Source organism: Carassius gibelio, chromosome A22, assembly GCF_023724105.1.
Source record: "Carassius gibelio isolate Cgi1373 ecotype wild population from Czech Republic chromosome A22, carGib1.2-hapl.c, whole genome shotgun sequence".
Lineage (NCBI taxonomy): Eukaryota > Metazoa > Chordata > Actinopteri > Cypriniformes > Cyprinidae > Carassius > Carassius gibelio.
In genome coordinates, this window is record NC_068392.1 from 11,341,915 (window position 1) to 11,365,909 (window position 23,995).

At 39.0% G+C, this 23,995-nt stretch overlaps 2 protein-coding genes across 12 annotated transcripts in view; one reads left to right on the forward strand and one right to left on the reverse strand.

The window, feature by feature from the left end:
- The window catches only part of LOC127942544 (transducin-like enhancer protein 1), a 30,081-nt gene extending 28,298 nt beyond the window's left edge, over nt 1–1,783 (forward strand). For all 7 annotated transcript variants that reach the window (XM_052538323.1, XM_052538322.1, XM_052538324.1 and 4 more), the window contains exons 18-20: nt 161–311; nt 426–502; nt 960–1,783. In XM_052538323.1, coding sequence (XP_052394283.1) covers nt 161–311; nt 426–502; nt 960–1,067 — 336 coding nt within the window. In that variant the 3' untranslated portion in view covers nt 1,068–1,783. The remainder of the gene's footprint in view (nt 1–160; nt 312–425; nt 503–959) is intronic.
- Nucleotides 1,784–2,464: 681 nt separating this feature from the next.
- The window catches only part of LOC127943241 (transducin-like enhancer protein 4), a 39,284-nt gene continuing 17,753 nt past the window's right edge, over nt 2,465–23,995 (reverse strand). For 2 of the 5 annotated variants that reach the window (XM_052539554.1, XM_052539558.1), the window contains 16 exons: nt 20,847–20,909; nt 18,911–18,985; nt 18,419–18,596; nt 17,491–17,507; nt 11,415–11,549; nt 10,166–10,219; nt 8,821–8,988; nt 7,507–7,639; nt 7,256–7,425; nt 7,099–7,175; nt 6,272–6,521; nt 5,938–6,185; nt 5,709–5,856; nt 5,317–5,467; nt 5,121–5,197; nt 2,465–4,845 (listed from right to left, as the gene is read on the reverse strand). In XM_052539554.1, the coding sequence (XP_052395514.1) occupies nt 4,738–4,845; nt 5,121–5,197; nt 5,317–5,467; nt 5,709–5,856; nt 5,938–6,185; nt 6,272–6,521; nt 7,099–7,175; nt 7,256–7,425; nt 7,507–7,639; nt 8,821–8,988; nt 10,166–10,219; nt 11,415–11,549; nt 17,491–17,507; nt 18,419–18,596; nt 18,911–18,985; nt 20,847–20,909 (2,052 nt within the window). In that variant the 3' untranslated portion in view covers nt 2,465–4,737. The remainder of the gene's footprint in view (nt 4,846–5,120; nt 5,198–5,316; nt 5,468–5,708; nt 5,857–5,937; nt 6,186–6,271; nt 6,522–7,098; nt 7,176–7,255; nt 7,426–7,506; nt 7,640–8,820; nt 8,989–10,165; nt 10,220–11,414; nt 11,550–17,490; nt 17,508–18,418; nt 18,597–18,910; nt 18,986–20,846; nt 20,910–23,995) is intronic. The other 3 variants (XM_052539555.1, XM_052539556.1, XM_052539557.1) reach the window with 3 other exon arrangements.

Genomic DNA, 23,995 nt, shown 5'->3' on the forward strand with positions numbered 1-23,995 from the left:
AGACGGAAGGTTAGCTTTTTTTAGACTCTCTGGATTGATATGAACATAGCCTCAATGCTTAAAGACTGGATCAGGATGGTTAGGGGGTGTTCAGATATCAGAATGAAAATGAATTGTGTTGTTTTTTAGCATGAAATCATGTGTTTATTTGTGCGTGCAGATCTTTTCTCTGGGTTATTGTCCTACGGGCGAGTGGCTTGCAGTGGGGATGGAGAGCAGTAATGTGGAAGTGCTGCACGTCTCCAAACCAGACAAATATCAGCTGCACCTTCACGAAAGCTGCGTTCTCTCGCTCAAGTTCGCCTACTGTGGTACATAAATTTTTGTTAATTTTGTTTTTACTTAGAAATTGGTTGAGCATTATAGAAAAACATGGCTGTTTAATTGAAGGACTGTACGTGAAATATTACCTTTAACTTTTGCAGGTAAATGGTTTGTAAGCACAGGCAAAGATAATCTGCTGAATGCATGGCGAACTCCATATGGATCAAGCATATTCCAGGTAATGTTTGGATAAGACTATAAATACTGTAGTGCTGAGGTTGTAATTAACTTAAATTAGTGACACTACTAACCTTAATGCATTAAGTAAGCTTTAAATGCTGCAGCTTTTCCAGTAACAAGCTGATTTTTCCAAAAACTACTGGTATTGTGCTAAATTCCAATCAGTTTTAATTTACTTTGGTGGTTCATTCAAATGGTTTAATTGAACCGCTTAAAAAACTGTGTAACAGTATAATATTGCTTAATCGTAGCACAATTTAACTGATAATTAAATTGGCATTTTGTCACTAAGATCGAGACTTTTATTATGACATTGTCGCAGTGTGTCGAAAATAAATGTTCATTGTTGAATAGACTTTATATTTGTTCTCTTTATCAGGATAGAGAGGACATACAGATCAGCAGTGCTGTCTAACGCCAGAAAGAACTAACTAAATGCTTGTTTTTGTCTCTAGTCTAAGGAATCGTCGTCTGTCCTCAGCTGTGACATTTCTCCTGATGACCAATTCATCGTCACTGGTTCAGGAGATAAGAAGGCTACTGTGTACGAAGTCATTTACTAAACTGAATGTGTTCAAAACATTGTTCATAAAATGAGAAACTGAAACTGATTGGATGGAGGAGAACAGATTCATCATTTTGTCTCGGAATTGGGAGACAAAAGGTGTGTTATGGACGTGAATATGGACAGCGGTACGGCTGTTCTTTTCGACTCCAGGATCAGATGGTGGATCTTCAGATCTGACCTTGTTTTTTTTAATGCTGTGAGGAAAGCTGGTAGCCTAGCTTCAAAAACATGGGATTTCTCCAAAGACCTCTTTTCTTTTTCTTCTATCTATCTTTCTTTCCTTTTTTTTTTTTTTAACAAGATGAAACCTCTGTAGTGAATATAAGAGTAAAAGAAATCTTATTTTTTTAGCCTTCGGAATTTTCATGGAAATGGACGATTATGGAGCCACAGTGTATGAATGAATTATGACGAGACCTAAAGGACTGGCCCGAGATGACTTCATCGATCGTTTTTTTTTTTAAAGCTCACCTGATCTCGGCTCTGTGTTATGATTGTATGGATGATGTAAAAGATAATGGACCATGATGTAGGACAGGAAGGCTCTGGATTTAAGTGTTTCATTGACTTCAGGGAAATGGCTATAAAGACACTCAGTTAACGTCATATCACGTGAATACTGTATGTTGGAGCATGTTGAAAATAATTTTGACTTTGGTTGCAAACATGGTATGTATGAACTGTAAATAAAGCTCTTTAAAAGCCAAATGATTCATACTGTTGGGTACTTGAGTTAGAGATAAGAATCTTCTTTGATGTAAATAATTCATTTCGTTATTTATTTTTTTACGCTGCACTTAGTAGGTAAATACACAAATTTTAATACAATTTAAATATTAAATTAATTTAATTTACCCATTATGAAGGCTCAAAGTTTAAAAAAATCAAAGTTTAAGAAATGTGCAGACATGCAGCCAAGTACTCAGAATTTGTGCTCTGCATTCAACCCATCCAACACACACACATTTATGCTGCGAGTTGGGGGTTCGATGCCTTGCTCAAGGGCACCTAAGTTGTGGTACTGAAGGTGGAGAGAGAGCTGTTCATGCACTTCCCCCACCTACAATTCCGTCCGGCCCGAGACTAGAACCCACAACCCTTCGATTGGGAGTCCAACCCTCTAACCATTAGGCCATGACTTCCCCGTAGGAAGTTTTTCACATTTGTACACACTTTAAATGTGTACAAATGTGAATGTATTCAATTCATTAATTGTAATCGTCCTGTTGCTGATTTGCTGGCTTTTTGAAAATGCATGAAACAAACTACAATATAATTAAAATAAATTATATTTAATACAATTTTAGGTTCTTTCCGTTAACATGAGTTTGTCTGTATAACCTTTTTTTAATTATTCTTTGATATTGAACCACTTCTCAAGAACTCAACAACTTAAAGATGACCACAAGTTTAATTTGTCAATGTATACATGTCTTTTACATCACATGGGAAGTGCTACAGGGAGTTCACAACGATACCTTCGAAAAAGTTCCTTGGCTTTCGAGAGAGAGCGTCCTCAACAAAATTGTGACGGTGAACATTTTTCTCAGAATACAAACAATGCTTTATATAAGTGTAGATAGATACAGATATTCAGATAGCATGATGTCAAAGACAGATTGCGCAGTAGAGACGGTCTGTCTTGAAACGGACAAATGCCACTGTTTGCAGGCAGCCATATTTTCAGCTATTCAAAAAAAAGAAAAAAGAAAAAAAACTTTCTGCATAATAAAAAGACTGATAAAATCACTGTAGAAACACTGCTTACTATTGCCATAAAAAAGAGAAAGAACCTAATAATACAACTCCTGTTCACAAGCAAAAAATGGTTCATCCAGTGCTGAGAAAAGCTTTATAGATCAAAAGAAAAAAGAACAAAACTAATTAAAAAAGAAAAATCTGTTCCCAGCAGGATGTTTGGTGCATGTGATCGATGAATCCTGTAGAGCCTCTCGCTGAACATTCCTGGTCAGGCTGACAACCACAGCTCTTCTTACTAATGGAGTGCTACAGGGCTATGTGCTAGGACCTCTCAGATTTTCAAGCATTGCCCTTGTTTACTTTGTGAAGAATTCAGGTATGAAAAAAAATGCATTTAAATTAATTGCATGACATTGCAATACTTCAATTATTATAATATAATCTTCAATATAGACAACTGCATTTTGTTCCATGCTGTGTTGATTACATGATTTATTTCTCTGAACCTATTTTTCTTATTAATTGTTCTGCTTTAAACATAACATTACTGTATATATTTGAACAATTCATACAGTTTTTTTTATTACTTGTACCATACTCTAATTTTGAATATTTAGGTATTTGCATCATCTTACTCGAGTAGAACATTCACGAAAAGATTTCCCCATGCGAAGCTAAAAGATAATTAATGACATGAAAATGAGCATTAAACCGCAAATGAGCACAACATCTGTATGGTAATCCACAGGAATTAAAACGAATAACGGTCGTGGTTGTGAATATTTGCCACACGAATCCTGCATGATTTACCCTTGCTCCTCATTACACACCGACTTGTGGAAGGAGGAAATTAAATGCAGGTTAGAAAATTCAACTGGGATTTGCCACATGAATGTCTAATTGGGTTGGGTTTGTACGCCCATATCGTGTTCATCCAGAGATGCTCCAGCATGAGCCAGGAGCTTTAAAACTGTATTTTCTCACTGGAGGGAAGATGTTGTGCTCTCTTGAAGGAGAGAGTTTGTGACTAATGAAATGATAGTCTGGTTTTGGTATTTCTGCAAGTAGAAGCTCCCTGAATACCAGCTGTCTGTAGGGCTTTCCTTTTTTAGCATTTAGACTGTTCTAATTATCTCCTCCCCACTTACTCGCTAGGTTCATAATGGAATACCAGCACACTGCATATTTCTCTTAATATACTGTGTACTACATACTATTTTAAAAAGTATGTAATATAAGAACAAAAGAATGTTAAGATGTATAGTAATATATGCTACTGTACATTGTTGCACATTTAATTTAGTGAGGGCTGTCCACATTGTTAATTTACAATTTTAATCCAAATGTCGTTGTCCGGAAAATATGTTGCTAACAATTCTTACAGATGTAGCAACAACGTATACCACATTTTATACATAACATTTTGGCAAATTTTTTAGTGCTGGGTTGTAAGTGCAAATGCAGTGCAAATTGTAGTTCATTATTGATTACAGATTACAATGAAAATTGTAGTTAGTTACAATCTAGGTTACTTATTTTACTAATGTATTCTGACTTCTGTTTACAAAATTTTTGGAAAGAGGAAAAATCTCTAAATTATGTATAATTTAATGCCATTGTGTGACTATTATGTAATCATGTAATCTGATTAAGAGCATTTTAAAATGCATTATAATCAAATTATGAGTACTTTTTGGAATCGGATTACGTAATCCAGATTACATGTAATCAGTTACTACCCAGCACTGTTAGTACATCAACTAGGTATTTTATGTATAAAGAAAATTTTCATACTGTGCTCAGTATACATTCTGCATAAAAGTATGAAAAGTATGCCATTCTGAACAAAGCCTCCGTCTATCTCTCAAATGGTTTTGACTAGATAAGAAGCACAAACAGAGGAGCTATGGTTGCCCGCCATGCCATCCATGATTGTTTGTTCATCCATCCGTCCATCTTTGTGTTCAGTACACCACCTCATACACCGTGGCTTTCTTATCCCCAGAGCCAGTTACAATATACTTGTCATCTGGTGACACATCACAGCTCAGGACGGACGAGGACTCTTTCGACTGGAGAGAGTGAGAGACAAAATGAGACATATTTGCAAATTATAAGATCCAGCTGAATCTCACTGTCACAAGAGAGGCGTGCAATGATTTGAGATTCTGAAACAACAACAGTCTCGTTTTCGAAACAAGCTTTGTTCTTTCTCCATCGCTATTTCCTGTCTGCGCACAGCTGCTCTATTATTCTGATATGTTAATAGTGTAGCAGCAGTTAAAGGTTTAGGATATCTAAAGACATCTCTAAGGAAGAAAGAGAGTCGCATGGGTTTGGAACAAACCTGGAAAATACTTGCTCCATACGGCGTCCTCCATGCATTGAGCAGATTGTCCTTTCCCGTGCTTACAAACCACTTCCCTGAAATAAAAAGACATTTAAATCACATCTTGTGCTATTTAATAGCACCTTTTTAAAATATTCATAAATAATGAATGCCCATAGGAATACAAGGGCAGCAGAGGCAGTTTGACTCGTACCACAGTACGCAAACTTGAGCGAGAGAACGCAGCTTTCGTGAAGGTGCAGCTGGTATTTGTCTGGTTTGGAGACGTGCAGCACTTCCACATTACTGCTCTCCATCCCCACTGCAAGCCACTCGCCCGTAGGACAATAACCCAGAGAAAAGATCTGCAACCACATAAAAACGGTGCTATAAAAGGTCCAACACATAAAAATATGCCTGCAAAATACCTTTAGTCCATAAAAGCTGAATATAAAGGCACAACTAAATTTATGCTACCAATAAGTGTTTCGATTTTATTATGGATGACTCCACCGTGCATTACCAGAATGTTTTGATTAAGATTTTTTCTTTCAGTATATATATCCTATGTTGCTTCTGAAATATTCAAGTACATTTCCAGTGTACCTGTGAGGTGAAGTCATGTTGCTGCAGCTGTCGGCCCTCTCTTAGGTCCCAGCAGCGCACTGTATTATCCAGACCCCCTGTCCACAGTTTGGTCCCGTCGTTGGAAATATCGATACAGCTGGCTCCATCTGTGTGACCTTGGAACTGCCTATAGAGGGCGACACAAGGACATCACATGACTTCAGGATGAAGAACGTGGTAAATCTCACCAGAAGGGGTCTGTAGATACCTGACGAGCGTCTGGTTGTGCAGGTCCCAGACCACGATGTTCCCGTCACTGCAGCAGGAGAAGCAGACCTTGTTGTCCGGACTGATGGCCAGAGCATAGCAGGCCGGAGCAGAGGACGTCAATTCGGCCTTGATTCGAGGAGTAGGCGTGGCCAAATCCCAGATGGACAGCGTGCTGGCCTCGCCCCCAACTATCAAAGTCCGTCCATCTGGGAGAATCTTACATGAGCGAATATAATTGTCTCGATTCTGATTGGATGAAAGGACAATGAGTTAGTCCAACCAGGATGGAGAGCACCAACTATAAGTAGAGTTTAACATGAGCCAGATCTCACCAAACAGTCCAGTTGGGCCATCGGGCTCTTGCTGCCCGGTTGGCTGATGTCCCACACTTTGACGCAGCCTTTCCCGCCGGTGTAGACGTGACGCGTGGAGGTGCTGATGGTGACCGCGCACACCACCTCTCCATGACTGAGGGTGTGGATCTGACGGGCGTGACGAGGGATGCCAGGGCCGAGGAGGGCATCAGGAGGGAACGGCACCGGCTGCATTTGACCATCTGCGCTCACGTGGAACGAGTAAGCACTGGGGGCGGGAATAAAGTGGACGTTAAAGTGAATTCAAAAATTGAAAGCTTGACTGTCTTTGTTCGGATGAACACAAGAGACAGTTAAAAGATTATTTTGTCAGAACAATGAAAGTAAACGGACCCCACTGACTTTTATCGTATTGACAAACCTATTTAGTGTTTAAATCTAAGGGTCAGATAGAGGACGGAAAATGGTCATGAAAAACGAAATCACGACTGATTTCGGTGCAATAAACCATGACTAAGATTATAAGTGGACTTAAGAGGGACAAAAGTAAAATGGTAAAAGGACTTGTTTAAAATAAGAATAAGAGCTGATTCAAATCTCAAGCAGTTTGACAACATAATTATGAAATGTTTGCTTTTTTGTGAATGCAGTGGTTGCAGCAATAATTTGCCATCTTAAAATGCTGTTTGCCTGAATTCAAGTGGTTTTCTCGCCATAGCTGTCAGAGGGGGACTTGAGAGGGAATTGTATTACAAGTGCAGCAAACAAAAGCACTCATTTGGACCAACAGTCTATACGCTGGCCATCGCTGTACAGATCCATCCAGAAACCAAGCAGATACTCACGGTTTGCCACCAGTGGAGCCAGGCAGAGAGGAGGACAGCCCTGATGGCCTAAGATGTGAACGAGATTCGTACGCTACCTGTGGAGGAGAGTATTCAAGCATCAATATGATTTTGTGTACACTTCTGTTAATTGTAAGAGAATGAGAAATATAGTTACCATAGGGCTGCGTGTGTAGGCACTGGCTGCAGCACTGATTTGGGGCGAGAGGGTGAGTGAGCCTCCGAACCCACCCGGGCTGGCCAGCTCTCCGTTAAGACCAGCGTGGGACACCACTCCGAAGTGAGCCGGGTAAGAACCGGGCATCATGGTCAAGGGACTCCGCAGAGCTACAGGAGTCACAATTAAACAATTATTTTCATTGAACTGTAGCATGTGTTCACTGTAAACACAAACAGACCACATTTTACCCAGAGGGTCTGCCAAGGAGGCAGGTTTGTTGACCAGGCGTAAACAGGAAGTGCTGGGCCCCGGTGTGAGAGTGTCATGGTGAGAGGGAGAAGAACTGCCTGATTTAGAGGAGGGCGACTGAGATTTTTCTGTCTGCCAACAGAACCGAGACAGATGCTATTATTTGTTATAATGTTGAATGATATATAGCAACACTAATATGCATCCCCAGCAAAAAAAAAAAAAAAAAAGAAAAAAAAAAAGAAAAGATTTTGGTCTGCCCCACCTCAGACATCAGACAATGAAATACATTAAATAAAATTCTACAACAATTTCAGAATTTTGAAAGATTGTTAAACTGATATTCTATGTTTTACTATTGTCAAAATAGATTAAATAATAATAAACAATAAAATTATTATTATTTAAAAAGTAAAAAGTTTGTTTAATTAAAATTGGTTCAGAATAATAAATTGTTTTATAAATGTATATTATTAATAATAACATGAATAATTTATAATAATAATAATAATAATAAACATAAAAATTTAATTGATGTAAAATAAGTTTAACAATAACTACAAACCAGCATTTTAATCTGGCTAGCACATGTAATTTAATTCAATCCAATAAAATCCTACAAAAACATCAGAATTCTGATTATTTGTTTAGTCGATATTCAATGTATTATATTGAAAATATGTATTATTAAAATTTGATCAGTAACTACAAACAACACTGTACCAAACTAGACAAATTTGGCTAAATCTGCAAATCTAATTTAAAATAATTTTACCATTATTATGATTATTTTTTAAAATGTTGATATTTATAAAATAACAAAACACACAAATCGAAATAATTTTAGTAACACCATTACAAAACAACTGTGAAACTCTGCTTATATAATAATGTTTATATAATATTAATTATGACCATCTGATAGAGACAAAGTTAAGCAATATTTAAGGCCTGTTCACACCAACCACGATAACTATAAAGATAACAATAAAGATATAGTTCTAAAAATCGTTCTCAATATTAAAGAATAGCAGAGTCCACACTACAGCTATAACGATAAAGGCACAGAGAAACCATATCATTGGAATCACTTTCAGAACGATTTTTTCCAGCTGATGAATGACACAAACATTGACAGCCAATCAGAATCCATCCTGCTATAATGAGAATTTAAAGCGGCAGACGCACGTGCGCTTAGAATAAACAGACAATAGCGTTCACTGGTTTTGTCGCTAATATCATTATCTTTATAGTTATCGTTATTGGTGTGAACGGCGCTTAATTCTGGCATATTAGGTGTCTGAGAAAGGTACTTGTGCCGTGTCCTTGTTTTTGCCGGGGGGCGGACTGTGCGGTGGGGAGGACGGAGGGGGACTGGGGGATCCTGGGAGCTCTTTCCTCAGGGTCGGGGCTCGATCCAAACCATTCCCATGTGGAGACAGAGGGGCACTGCCTACAGGAGACGATGGCTCCTGAAAACACAGAGTCAAAGAGTTAAGGAGAATCAAGAACATGAGCGCACTTCGATTTCATCCGGATATGTGAACTTTTCTTTTGACATTTTAGATGGTGTGGTATGAGTTAATAGGGTTTGTTCGAAATAACAGTTATTTTTGTTAACTTGCAACACAACAAGGTCTGATCCGTTTAATCCTAGATGTGGGATATTGCACGAATTCAGATCATTTGTATGTTTTTAAATGTGTTCATTATGCAGCGGGGGTGACTTAATGATAATAAAAGCATAGTGCAGGCCTCACTGACTCCAGACGCTCGACAGCAGAAAACAATCCTGAGTCGCCGGTGATATTATCAGCAATTACTGAATGAATGCAGTTTAATAAATATGAGTGATGTTCAATATTTGTCCAGTAATTGAGAAACAGAACTGTAATGTTTCACCTTGAAATGGATGATAATTACACAGAAATTATAATAATAATCAATAGGATTTTTTTGCAGGATGAAATGCATTTGTTAGTGTTGTTCTACAATCAAATACAAATTTGTCATGAAGATTTAAGTCGGTGTAAGACATACCAATGCGATGCTACAGTGTTTTCAGTGTTTGCTGTGGTCCAGCCCAAAGTCTTTATTATATTCTGGTCTCTAGTTATGGATTGGGTTAATATTCACCAGCAAAGAAAGTTGCATTTTTATTGATGTTTATGAAAACTATTTATTTTTGCAACAATATGCTGAATGAAGCAATGATTTGTGCACAATAAGAATCAGTTAATTTTTTGATGTGTAAGCAAGGCAAAGCTAAACATTAACAAGAAATGGGCAGTTCGTTTAACACAATCATTTAGTTTATTTTATTTGTAGCCTATGCACGATCTGGTCCATATCTAAATTCCATAATTCGGTATTTTCCTACCATCTGAACAATAGCAAAAAAACAATGCAGTCTATCAACTAACTCCACTTTTTGTCTAATCTAGTCATTTACCACAGTAATGTCTTTATATATATTTGATGGTTTTTCTCAGCAATTATTGAAATATGCAGATAGCTGTATCACTTAATCAGCATATCAAGCAATTAATAGAATTATCCAATCATTTACAGTTTTCAGTTGATGCTGATTGACAGCACTACTGTACATGTAAGTACAGACTTTCACCAATGTTAATTTAACAGTGCATGTGAACTGACCTCGTTCGAGACATCTACTACAAGATTGTCCTCGCTCTTGTCTCCGTCGCTGTCCTAAACGACAACAGGCAGGAGAAAAACCGTGTTAGATGACACACACAGGCACAAAAACATATACCCCTACAGGATATTTATCAGATACAGTCCAGTATTGCAGTGTACTTTTACTGCTCCCCTGTCCCGCGTCCCCCTCCCTTTGTGTCCAATTTGACCAATCACACCAACACTACCTTGTCCATCGCTCTCACACGGCTCATGCTCATCTCACTGTCCTCTTTCACCCATCTCTAGGAATCAGGGGGTGACGACGCACTTTGTTGCCATGGCAACAGGGCTTTGATGTGATCATGTCCTGATGTTCCTATTGCCATCGCCCTAAAATGACATCATCCCCCTAATTATACCCGCCCGGATGGTCACATCCAGCTCTTCACTACATGCGTGTCTGATAAATGCTTACACCTGATGGGTTGTTGAGCTTTATGAATTATGATAAACGATTGTACTATAAAAAAGAGATTATAGCTATACATTAGGCATAAGTATTTATTTATATATATTTATATAAATGCAATAATGATATAATAAAATATAAAGTTTACATAAGTATTATTTATAAAAGTGTTACAAGAATTATCTAATATTAATGTATTTATTATAAAAACATTTTACTATTAAAATAAAATTTTATTTTTGATATTTTAATTATAATTACACACATTAATATTATTTAATATACAATTATTTTTAAATTAGATTGATTTATGATTAATTATATAATTATACATTTATATACAGTTATCTTAATTACAATTTTTCTATTTTTCTATTGAACTCAGAACATAGCTAAGTATTGTGATATAATTACTTATTACTAACATAATATAATAATAAAATTACTTCCAACCAAAACAAAAAAAGCTACAATAAAATAAAATGTATTTAACAGATATATATAAGGAATAAATGTGCAAAATGCTAATCATGTTCGAAACTAAAATTTTGACATCAATGCAAGTGTTGCGATCATTATTATCAGGTAACTCATAAGCTGCATGGGGACTGAGACAACAACAAAAAAACAACAACAACAGGAAAATCAATCAAATAAAATGTAAATAAAATCAAATAAGATTTCACTGAGACAAAATAAAAAAATAACATCACGATGCCAATTTAATACACAGTTTACACTGTTAATTGTGGGACTGAGACAAGTATGATGTCATCATCATGATACAAAACCTACGTAGTGAGACGGGAGGACGTCTTTTTCATCACACCGTCTCCTTTTGGCATCGCTGCTGGCCTGTGAGGGATACACCCCTGACGGACCCTGACGATCCTCCGCTGCCTGACTGTCAGTAGACGACACTGATTTACTCTATACAGACAGAAAACACAGCATAAACACACCCACACGGTCTCATTTCCATCAAAAAGCTAAGGTTGTGCAAAGTTCACTGAATAGTTCATTGTTCTGAGGCTGTATGATGGCTTTGTGTTAGAAGTCAACAACATCAAATGTCATTGTTTCTCGAGTGTCTCTTAACCAAACCTCATGATGTCGACCCTGCACCATATTTGAATTGTGCTGAAGGGATTCTAAAGGTAAATTATGATATTTGGTCACTAAAAAAGGTCACTGTATGGTAAAGCTATATAAGGGTGAGTAAATGATAACAAGTAATTTTTGTGCGAATTATTAATCCTGCACTATTTTGCAATTTAAAAAACATAAAACATACTGAATTACCGAATCGGCCCTAAACATTTGGTTACCATCCAGTGTCAACTATCCATTTTTAAAGTTTCATCATTATGAGGAGTACAGCGAAACCGGTCTTAAATCAGTGACTTCAAACACTTCGTTTTCTGCAACGGTGCAGGTTTATGAGCCAACAGGAAGTGCATTGGACTGTGTTACGTTGGATATTCACAATAACAGACGAGGACTCCACCTGATGCACCGTATAACTCCTTTACTCAGGAACTTACATCATAACCGTGTGTCCCAACTTATCTCCGCCAGCACAACAACAGTTCCTTTAAACATAGTTCCCATTACAGAACACCTCCCCCTTTTAAGAAAGGAAAGACAATTTTCCCATTGTAACATATCAGATATCTCTTTCCAGAACTTTTAAGCAATCAGTTAGAAGTAACATCTGTTTATAAACAAACTGTGAACATTTTACTCTCATTTTTTTTCCTTATGAACAAACAGTGAACATTTTACTCTCTTCTTTTTTTTTCTCACAAGTTCAAACGTTCAGGAGCCCGTGAAACTCGGCCAGAACTGGTCACGTAAGATGCTCTACTCAACTCAGTGTCCCTGGACACTTTCTCTCCCTTAGTAGTGTGCATAGAACTGTCAATGTCACTATGTTCAAGGGCTGTGTCAGTCTTTGCCACGGGTTCTTGAAGACACGGCGAAAGAACTGGCCGCATGTGAGTGCGGTTTCTCCTGATCAGACCTCCCTCAGTGTGCACCAAGTAAGACCTAGGCGTTTCTGCCTGGCGTATGACAGTCCCTTGTGATTTCTCTTTCTGCAGCCACACGCTCTGTCCAGGCTGCAACGTTGGTAAGGGACGTGTCTTGTAACGCATATTGTACCTGCGTCGCTGTCTCTCTTTTGCCCACTTATCAGATTCTCTGAATCTCTTAATGTTTGGCCATCGTGGGGTCAGAAGAGTTGGAAGCTGTGGTATGGTAGTACGCAGTTGTCTCCCCATTAGCAGTTGTGCTGGAGAGTATCCGTTCTCCAGAGGGGTAGAGCGATATATCAGCAAAGCTTTTGTTTTCTCATCTCCCCCTTTCCAAAGTCCTTTTACTGTAGCTACTGCGCGCTCTGCCTCCCCGTTTGCTTGCGGGTATCCCGGGCTGCTGGTAATGTGTGTAAACCCGTATGCACTGGCAAAGTTCTTAAAGAGTGCACAGCTGTATTGAGGTCCATTATCAGACATAACAGTCTCTGGAATGCCATGGCGGCTAAACACATCCCTTAAAGCAGCAATGACAGTGCTGGCCGTGGCTACATTGAGGCGCGCTACTTCAATGTAACGTGAAAAGTAGTCTACCACCAGGAGGTATGTATTTTTCTCCCAGAAAAATAAGTCTGTGCCCACCCGCTGCCAAGGTCTCTCCGGCACAGAAGTGGTTAACAGAGGCTCTCTATGCTCAGCCCTGTGCTGTGAGCATGTGCTGCAGTTTTCCACGAGCTGATTGATGTGCACAGACAGACCCGGCCACCAGATGGCTTGGCGAGCTCTAGCTCGACACTTGACTATACCCTGGTGACCCTCGTGTATACTGTGGAGGATTTCTTGCCTCATGCTGCGAGGAATCACGATTCTTTGTCCCCGTAAGAGTAGCTCTCCTGCTACGGTAAGATTTTCTCTTTCAGGCCAGTATGGTCCCAGCTCAGGTGGAAGAACATGTTTCTCCGGCCACCCAGTCTCACAGTATTGGATGAGTTTAGCGCAGATGGGATCGTCTTTCTGGTTCTTGATTATCGTCCTCAACCTAGTCTCCGTAGCTGGGAGGGTTTGTATTACCGAATCCACAAACACCTTAACATCACTCTCATTCTCCTTCTCTACCTCTGTGAATGTGTGTTTCACTGGAGCTCTTGATAATGTGTCAGCGGTTATCAATTGCTTTCCTGGCACATGGACTATATCAAAAGTGAACTTCATCAACCTCAAACGGAACCGCAGTATTCGTGGTGGGAGTTCCTCTAGCGCTTTGGTGCTTAGCAGCGAGACCAATGGTTTGTGATCTGTCTCCAGTCGAAACCTCAGGCCCAGGAGGTAAGATGACAGTCGTTCACATGCCCACGTAGCTGCTAAGGCCTCCTTTTCAATCTGGGCATAATGTTTTTCCGCCTCAGAGAGGCTCCGTGAGATGAATACAACCGGTTTCCATGTTCCATCTGCCTGTTTTTGATTCAGTACGCCCCCCAAACCAAAGGAAGAGGCGTCAGCAGAAACACATGTCTCTAATTTTGGGGAGTATGATGCCAACACCTGCTGAGAACTCAGTTCTGACTTTAATTTTCCAAAAGCCTCTCGTTGTGGTGATCCCCAGCACCATTCATTTTTCTCACTGAGCAACTCTTTGAGGGGGCGGGTGTAAGATGCAAGATGGGGTAAAAACTTACCCAGATAATTAGCCATCCCCATCACTCTCCTTACTCCATCCACTCCCGTTGGTTCCGGCATCTCCAAGATCGCCCTGACTTTGTCTGGATCTGGTGCCACACCATCCGCTCCGATTCTGTGCCCCAGAAACATCATTTTGTCCACTGCAAACACACATTTCTCGTTAAGCGTCAAGCCTTCATCTCTCAGTCTCTTAAGGACCCGATGCAGTCGCTCATTGTGTTGCTGCATGTCCCCACCATAAACTAATATGTCGTCAGCATGACACACAACTCCTTCACAATCTTCCAGCATTTGCGACATACGACGCTGAAAATGCTCTGGGGCCGACGAGATCCCAAATGGTAGACGGTTGAATGCATATCTGCCAAATGGGGTGATAAATGTGGTTAAAAGTGAACTTTCGTTGGACAATGGAATTTGCCAAAAGCCGGACGTAGCGTCCAGCTTTGTGAATACTTTGGCCCCAGCAAGCATTGCGAGTGTCTGGTCAACAGCAGGGAGAATATGACGTTCTCTCCGCACCCATTTATTTAGGTGTGTCAAGTCAACACACAGTCGTATTTTCCCTTGGGCCTTGGGCACAACCACCATGCCCGCACACCATGGAGTGGGCTGAGACACTTTCGAAATCACCCCCATATCCTCCATGCGTTTTAATTCTGCTTGCACTTTATCTCTCATTGGCAGGGGCACACGGCGTGGAGAAGACAGAGCATATGGGACAGCAGCTGGCTCCAACTCAATTTTGTATGGCTCCTTTAATTTGCCTAAGCCAGAGAACACTGAAGGGTATTCGGCTATAATGTCCTCCTTTCGCTCTTGTACTGTGTGGAGTCGCTGTATTAGAGTGAGGGCTTCAATTGCAGGGAGCCCTAATAAGGGCTTGGACAGTCCCGCGACTACATAAACATCCTGTTCTGTCGTTTTCTCTTTTATGCTTAATCGCCCTTTGAACCGTCCCTTCACATCCAGCCTTTGATTTCCTGGCCCGAACAGCACTTTCCCTGGTGGATGTAAAACTCCATACTTCTCTGTGGAGAACCTGCTGCTTGGAATTGCTGTAACTGCTGCCCCTGTGTCTAGTTTGAAAACCGTGTTTTCCCCATTCAGTACAATCAATTCATTCCATCCATCAGTGTCTTGTTTATACACCTCACCCAGGAAAGCAAAATCCCCCTCCTCCTTACACTCTGACTGCCCTTCTGTTATGTCATGAACTCCTCCAGCTGACTTACATTTTTTTGCAAAATGTCCCTTGCGGTGGCATCTCCTGCAGTTTGCATCTCTAGCTGGGCAGTCTTTCCAGAGATGATTTTTAATGTTTCCACATCTACCACATCCACGCGAGTTTTCTACTTTCATTTTAGGTGACTTTTGTGATCTCCTTTCCTTTTTGTGTATATATTCAACGTGTCCAATCGGTTGCTCTGCCCCGCGGAGTATTGGCTGTTGTTTTTTCACAGCCGCACTTTGTCTCACTCTCGTTATCGCTTTCTCTAGCGTCAAATCCGCGTCCAACTGCAAGCTTTCTGACAGTTTGGCATCACGTATGCCGACCACGATACGGTCCCTTATCAGATCTTCTTTTAGAGCGCCGAAATCACATTGCTCCGCGAGTGAATGAACAGCTGTTATAAACGACTCAACGCTCTCTCCCGGCTCTTGATTTCGCTTGTTGAATCGCGCGCGTTCAAAGATAACATTCCTCTTGCTAACGCAGTGCTTGTTAAAAGCCTCCGTAACGGCAGCATATGATCTCTTCTGAGCATCAGTCAATGGTAACACATACAGTATATCTTCGGCATCATCTCCCGCCGCATACATGAAAGTGTTCACCTGATATTCCTCTGTCTGTTTATCCAAACCGGATGCGATTCTGTAGCGCTCGAAACGCTTCATCCATCGTGGCCATTCGCTTGTATTAGTAAAGTCGAACTTTCCAGGCATTGTTAGCTGTGAGGCTAACATTGGTGGGGCTGGCGCTTCTCCGTCCATTTTCCCCTTATCACCGGTATTTTTTCTCTTTTTTTTTTTTTTTTTTTAGGTTCGGTTTGTTTCTGACACCATGTTACGTTGGATATTCACAATAACAGACGAGGACTCCACCTGATGCACCGTATAACTCCTTTACTCAGGAACTTACATCATAACCGTGTGTCCCAACTTATCTCCGCCAGCACAACAACAGTTCCTTTAAACATAGTTCCCATTACAGAACAGACTGAGATGAGAAAAGAAAAGTGCACAAAGAAGCCCAGTTCTCTCAAACAAACCTGTTTTCTCCAAAATCTCTCTCTCTCTTTTCACTCCCCCTTCACTCAAGACCGTTCCTTCTTGATTCCTTCATTTACTTCCTCTAAAGTAAGCAATAAGAAATCATCTCAAAGAACTTGGCTGTTATGACTCTTTCTCCTCGGAGTCATTCCTATGCAAGCCAAGTCCTATGGAAGCACGTTTACACGTTTAAAAATACAAACGCAAATTTTTACTGTCTTTTTAAAATCTGAATTACAATAAAAAAACAATTCAGAGTTTATATCTCGCAATTCTGAATTTATATTTCACAGAATTACAGAAAACATTATTTCTATTATCAAAAAATGATAAAAAAAAAAACGTTTAATATTTATATTCTTTGGTGGACTCTGAAGGTATATAATAGATTTTTTTAAACAGACAGTACACCCAAAATTCAATTGCTTATTTTTTTCCACGAAACAAAGGATTTTCACTATATTTCAAATCTCCTAAAGACATATTATAGCATTTAAATCATTATTTTCGGATTATGTGACCTTTTGAACGACATGATGGTAACAAGCTAGCTACCATATTTTTCAGACTATAAGTCGCACCACGGCTGTAGACGGTAATGTTTTCTCATGGTTCATTTGTCTTGGTTCATTTCTCTTGGTTCATGTCAAATTAATTTTGATAAATAAGTCGCACCTGACTATAAGTCGCAGGACCAGCCAAACTATGAAAAAAAGTGCGACTTATAGTCCGGAAAATACGGTAGATTAATTTTCGCGTGAACTGCTCCTTTAAGACTATGATGCAGCCAATAAGACTATGATCTTGTTTTTGGAGTCCTCTATCAAAGTCAGTGGGGTAGAGGCACACATATACACATATAAACACACAAGTTTGATACTCACCCTGCTGGGTGCACCTTCTGGGAGCCAAGGAGAGAGAGAGAGAGAGAGAGAAAAAGAGAAGGAGGGGTTGGGGATTGACGTCAGTCTAGATAATAATAACAACAATTCCATAGCGAGCCAAGGTCATGCTGAAAATTTCAGTCAGGGTACAATAAAAATACATCCATTGTGTTGCGCTCCCAGAGCAAATCGCCCCTCTGGCCTTCAGTCTATAGTGTTTCAAGGCTTCTCAGAAGTCTATGCAATCTATCGGACCAACTCAACACACCCTCGTTGTTATTTCACCCTCTGTGTTTCACTTTGTGTTTTTTAGGCCAACTTTTGCACCATCGCTCTCTTATCATGCTTTCTTTAATGCTTGTCAATAAACTTTTTTAACAAACTTTACCAGTTGCATGCATTTTGTGCCTTGCTGAAGTCTTTATTAAAGGAATTGTTCACTCAAAAATGAAAATGTTCTTACAATTTACCCCAACTCAGGCCATTCAAGATGTAGACGAGTTTGTTTCTTCATCAGAATTAGAGAAATTCAGCATCACATCACTTGCTCACCAATGGATCATCTGCAGTGAATGGGTGCCGTCAGAATGAGAGTCCAAACAGCTGATAAAAACATCACAATCGCAGCATGTTTGTAAGAAACAAACTCAGGGTGATGTTTTTATAAGATGTTTAGACTCTCATTCTGACGGCACCCATTCACTGCAGAGCATCCATTGGTGAGCGAGTGATGTGATGCTAAATTTCTTCAAATCTAATGAAGAAATAAACCTATATCTTGCATTGCCTGAGTAAATTATCAGCAAATTGTCTTTTTTGGGTGACTTATTCCTTTAAAGAGGATATATATATTTAATTTATTATTATTATTATTTAATTATACCATGCATCTGTGATATTAAAACTGTACACAGAGTCAGACACTCACCTCGCAGGTGCTCGGGGTCTAGGTGGTTGCGTTCGTCCTTGTTGGCCAGGTGGGCAGAGACTCCCAAAGCCCCGGTGAGGGCCAGCAGCCCTGATGTGCCCCCCAGAGACAGACCTGAAGGGTGAGGAGTAAGAGGAATACCTGGAGTGTGATGAGACAGGTGCTGAAGCTGCTGCTGCTGAGAAACAGACGGACAGACGAAGACACAGAGATAAAGACATGCACAGAAACACACGGAGATGGATGGATGGAACCAACCCAGTTTCCTGTTTTGATAGGATTAGGAGAATATTTCAGATCTATAAATATAGAATGTAACTACATAGGAAGTAGCTAAGTAACTAAGAAATGTAACTTCATAGAAATACAGCAGTCCATAAGTGCTCCAGTCAGCCTCTCTCTCTCTTAACCTCCATCAAACTTTTAATCTATCTAGCCATCTATTTATCTGTCCGAAATATCTATCAGTATGAGAGGTCAGAGGTCACTCACCCCTATGATGGCGTTGAGCTCTGCCATGGTGACCTGTTTGGCACGCTCCACCGCCTGAACAACCTGCTGTTGGTGCTGAAACACAAAGATACATGGTGAGACAGAGATGCAATATACAAACTTGTAGACAAAAACCCAAATAAAATTTGAATTAGTGTAAAAAAAGCCTCGTATTTATCCTCCATCTCTCTCACACTCTCTGGCTGCATCCCTGTCCATCACACACACACACACACAGTCAGTATTGACAGAGATATCACTCTGTCCTTCCCCGTCAGCAGACACTAACTCAAGCTAATGCTAAAGGTGACCTCCTAATCAATACAGTTCTGCCTGATCTTTTATTGCTCATCTGCCCAAATAAATCCTCCTCATTTAAAATGAGGATCGAATCCAGACGTTTTATTGGACCACAGCTATCCTCAAATGAAAGGGAGGTCTATCAGTATACAGTACATTATATAAAAGGTTATATTTACAAACAGGCTGCATGAAAATAATAAACGGTAAACAGATGTTATTTACAAAAGTGTTACATAAACTACAATAAAAGTTGTAGTTTTATTTAGTCAGAATAACAGAACTGTGGCTGATTAGAGGGTGAATCTCAAGAAGAAAAATTGACAAATTACCGTCGAAAATAAAGATTATATTTTTGCTTAATTAAAATTTAAATGAACAATATTTAACCAGATGATTATAGCATCATGCTCAATAATAATAATAATAATAATTAATTATAAATTAACATAATGTACTTTAATATTATATAATAAATAATAAAATATATATATATATATATATAGAGAGAGAGAGAGAGTGAGAGAGAGAGAGAGAGATAATGTGCTTGAAATTATTTTGGGGAGAAATGATGTTAATCCTTTCTCATTTTCCATTTCGTTTTGAACTCTAAAGGTGAGTTGTATTAAGTCATAGTGTGCATTCATGGACTGCAGCTCCAAAGCTTTGAAGATAGCAATGGATCTATGGCTCCTCGGCAAGGGAACTGGAGCTTTGAATGTGCTGGGACACAAAACAAACCATTCCAGTCTCAGCCATCCATACTAATGCAACAACAACAACAAAACTAGAAAGACAATGGCCGAATCTCAAGAGTTTCTGATGAAGCTCTCCTTATACCCTTCATGCAAATTTATAGAAACTAGCAACATGTAGAAAATGAGAGCTTTAAATTAAAAATTTAATTAAAATTTAGAACTTTAATTCAAAGCGACATACAGTGCATTCAGGCTATAAATTTTTTTCCTATCATGTGTTCCCGGGGAATCAAACCCCCAACGCTTTTTTTACTTCCAACTGTTTGGATAACAGCATTTTTCAAAATATCGTCTTTTGTAATCAACAGAAGCACAAAACTCAGGTTTGGAACAAGTGGAGAATGCATAAGAATGCATTATTTTTAAAAAAAACTGAGTTGAACTGTCGCTTTAATTTGTTTATTTTCAGCAAGAACTTCTCAATTTCTTTGTAAATGACTAGAATTGGATGTTCTGACTCATTTGAAAGGTGAGTCATTGTTGGACTTCTGGTTCCACCAATGGTTTCACTTTGGAGCCTGCTTGTAATGCTAGTAGCAGAACTGCTAATAAATCAAACGGTGATGCTAGACTCAAGCTGAATATGAAACCTGAGCTCATCAAGTCATCGTAGACAACTTTTGGTAACTGAACGTGGCAGGTTTGCGACTTCGTAAAAAAATGCAGGATATCAGCAATTCTTGTTTAGTCAGAGATTTGAGATGGTGTTGTTAAAGTCTAGAAGCTGTCTGCAATACTGAGGGTGAATCAGTTTGACGGGGAGGGGGGAGAGAATGTGTGTGTGTGTGTTTGTGTGTGTGTGTGTGTGAGAGAGAGAGTGTACGCCTGTGGGAGAAGACCCCAGAACCCTGATGAGCTGTCAATCACTGTCAGCATACCTCCTGAGAGAGGAAAGGGATGATTTGAGCACAGATAGCACTGAGTCGCTTCACGATCTCCGCCTGCAAGAGAACACACACATACACAAGCTCGATTAGAAGAGAAAACAGTGACAGTGATAAACTTGTACAACTGCACTGGGCTCTCAATTCCCAAGCCCACAAATGGCTTAGGCTTAGATTATATTCAAGTCAATGATAGGCATCAATAGATACATAAAACAGAGAAAGTGAATGACAGATTATAATGAAATGAGGGCCATTTAGCACAGCTGGGATGGAAGTTTTAGGTTAATTGTAATTTTGAGAACACGAATGACACAAAAAAAAAACAATATAAATAACAAACACTTATACCTCACAATAGTAACCACCCAGAACACCATAGAAATAGTAAAAAAAAAAAAAACATAGCAGGGATTGGCAGTATTTGAAATAAATGTATTTGAAATACAAAATACTTCACATTTAAAACTAAACATTTAATATGCGTATTTTAGAATTTTCAAAATACGTAAAGTATCAACCACTTTATTAAACCACTGATTTCCTGTATCAACAAGTATCCAAAAATACTAAAAACTAAAAATTACTAAGATTAAATGTATTTAAATACAAAATACATTAGACTTTTCCCCAAGGTATTTAAATACAAAATAGTATTTCAAATACGTGCATTTGAAGTACTGCCCATCCCTGCAGGAAATCAGCAGTCTAATAAGGAGGTTAATACCTTATGACTTTGACTAAAGGTTTCATCAGTAGAACACAAACTGAGATTTTAACTCAAAGCGTTGCAGTCTGTCAGTCTTATAATGGATGTGAATTGGAATCTGGAAGCGTCGTCTTCTTGCTTTAAGTGGATCACAGACTTATAAGTGCATTACTGCCACCTATCTCTCAAATGGACCATTGGCACTCCCAATTGAGATTGTAGATAGAGTATCAATGGTCAATTTGAGAGATAGGTGGCAGTAATGCACTTATAAGTCTGTGATCCACGTAAAGCAAGAAGAAGAAGAAGACGCCTCACTGCAGACAGGGTTTGAGGACACGTTCAGTACAGTTCAGGCACTGCAGTGCATCAGAGGTGAAAAATACTATGTAAAATAATGTTCAGTTTCTTGCACAGACTGATTGTTTTGTGTCTTTACACAACAATATATAGTCACAAGTTTTTTTTTAGTTTTATTGTATGTTTTAGCTGTGATTCCCATTCACTTACATTATAAGATTGACAGACTGCAAAGGGTTTGAGCTAAAATCTCAGTTTGTGTTCTACTGTAGAAACAAAGTCACCTACATCTTGGATGTCCTGGGTGTAAGCAGATAAACATCAAATTTTCATTTTTGGGTGAACGATCTCTTTAACAACCATACAAAATACCCTAGCAATGCACTTACAGCATCTCATGACCTTCTGGTAACCAACGCTCTAGCGACACCCAGCAACCACATAGACTTGAAGCAGTTAGTTTTACATGGGCAAGTTTTTAAAAAATATAAATGTTTAGTTTCTCTGTGTGTGTGTGTGTGTGTATGTGTTGAGTTTGATTCATTCAGCCATTTTCCTGGGCTCTCTGTGTGTGTGTGTGTGTGTGTGTGTGTGTGTGTGTGAGAGAGAGGGCTCTTCAGGGCTGAATAGCTTGAATAGTCTCAATCTCCTTGCAACAGAGCACACAAACACACACACACACACACGTTTAATTATAGTCTCGCTAAGAAAAACAACAGACAAGCAGACAAGTGTTTCACACACACTGTAACACATGAACAGTTAATTACTTTCAGTTGCATACACACACACACTCACACACACACACACGTTCTTTTCAAAGCATTCCTCACGGTGCCCAGTCACCATCCACCTTCATACTCCAGCCATTATTCTCTTTTACTGTTTTTTCATTCTTTTCTTCCTGTGGTAAGGCTCTGCGATTCCCCCTAACACACACACACACACACACACACACACACACTCTCTCTAATGGAGGAGTATTTGCGGTGATAGAAACACAGCAGACCTCTAAGTGCACTCTAATACCTACAAGAGGAGCAAAGCAAACCTGTATTTTAGAGCTCTGTGTTGGTAGCGGAGCTACTTTAAACTGCACACCACCACACAATATATTAAACTAAATTCATAATGATGTAAAAGAAAAAGAGCATACCTGGCTTTATGTTTTATATATTTACTAATTGATGCAAATCTAGCTATCTTACCCGGAAATATTATTATTACCTGGCAGAATACTTGTTACTCCTGCCAGTGAGACTGCAGATGAGTGAACGGAAGCATGTTTGGTTGTTTGCATTTTTGCTGGGACACAGTGTAGCAGTGATGCTGAACATCTGCAGATTGTGCGCGTGAGTGATACAGAGCTCATTTGTGTATAATGAGGCTGAGGGAGCGAGTGATGTAACTGGTTTGGAATGAAACAGTGTGTTTGAGGAAAAAGAGAAAGAGAGCAAAGAAGGGAAATGAAGAAACAGAGGAGGAAAACAAGACGTGTTTGCATGTTTGCGAGGAAGTCCCAGGGTGCCAACCTTTTAGCATAATAGCTTTGTCACTCGATCAAAAGGACCTGAGTAGGTGCAGATGCCCCGCTGCTTGTGTGTGCACATATATTTATCTAGAATTCATGTAAGTGTGTGAACATGTCTCCACATTTGCATAAACTTGCTGTGTGTGTGTCGAGAAGTTTAACTTTCTACTATCCAAATGGAATGAATCATATTTTAACTACATCTAAAATACTTCATGACCTGTGTGTATGTCAGAAAGGCAGCAACAATCGCAGTTCTGGGTCGGCTGCGCTAATTAAACGGGCGAGTATAATATTTGCTCATAAATAAACTGGACTAATGTTGAAATTTGCATATAAAAAATTTTTAATATTAAAATTGAAATAAAATAAAGTAACAAATAATAATAGAAATAGTAATAGCAATAAAATAAAAAAAAAGAATCCATCTAAATTAATATGAAACTAAATAAAAATATCTAATAAATAAAAAAATGACTATATAAAATTAAATAATTTAAATAACATTATATACACAAACACACACCATAAAAATAATAATATTATAAAAAGTACAAAAAAGAATGTCTATATCTACATAAAAAAATTATTATAATTATGACT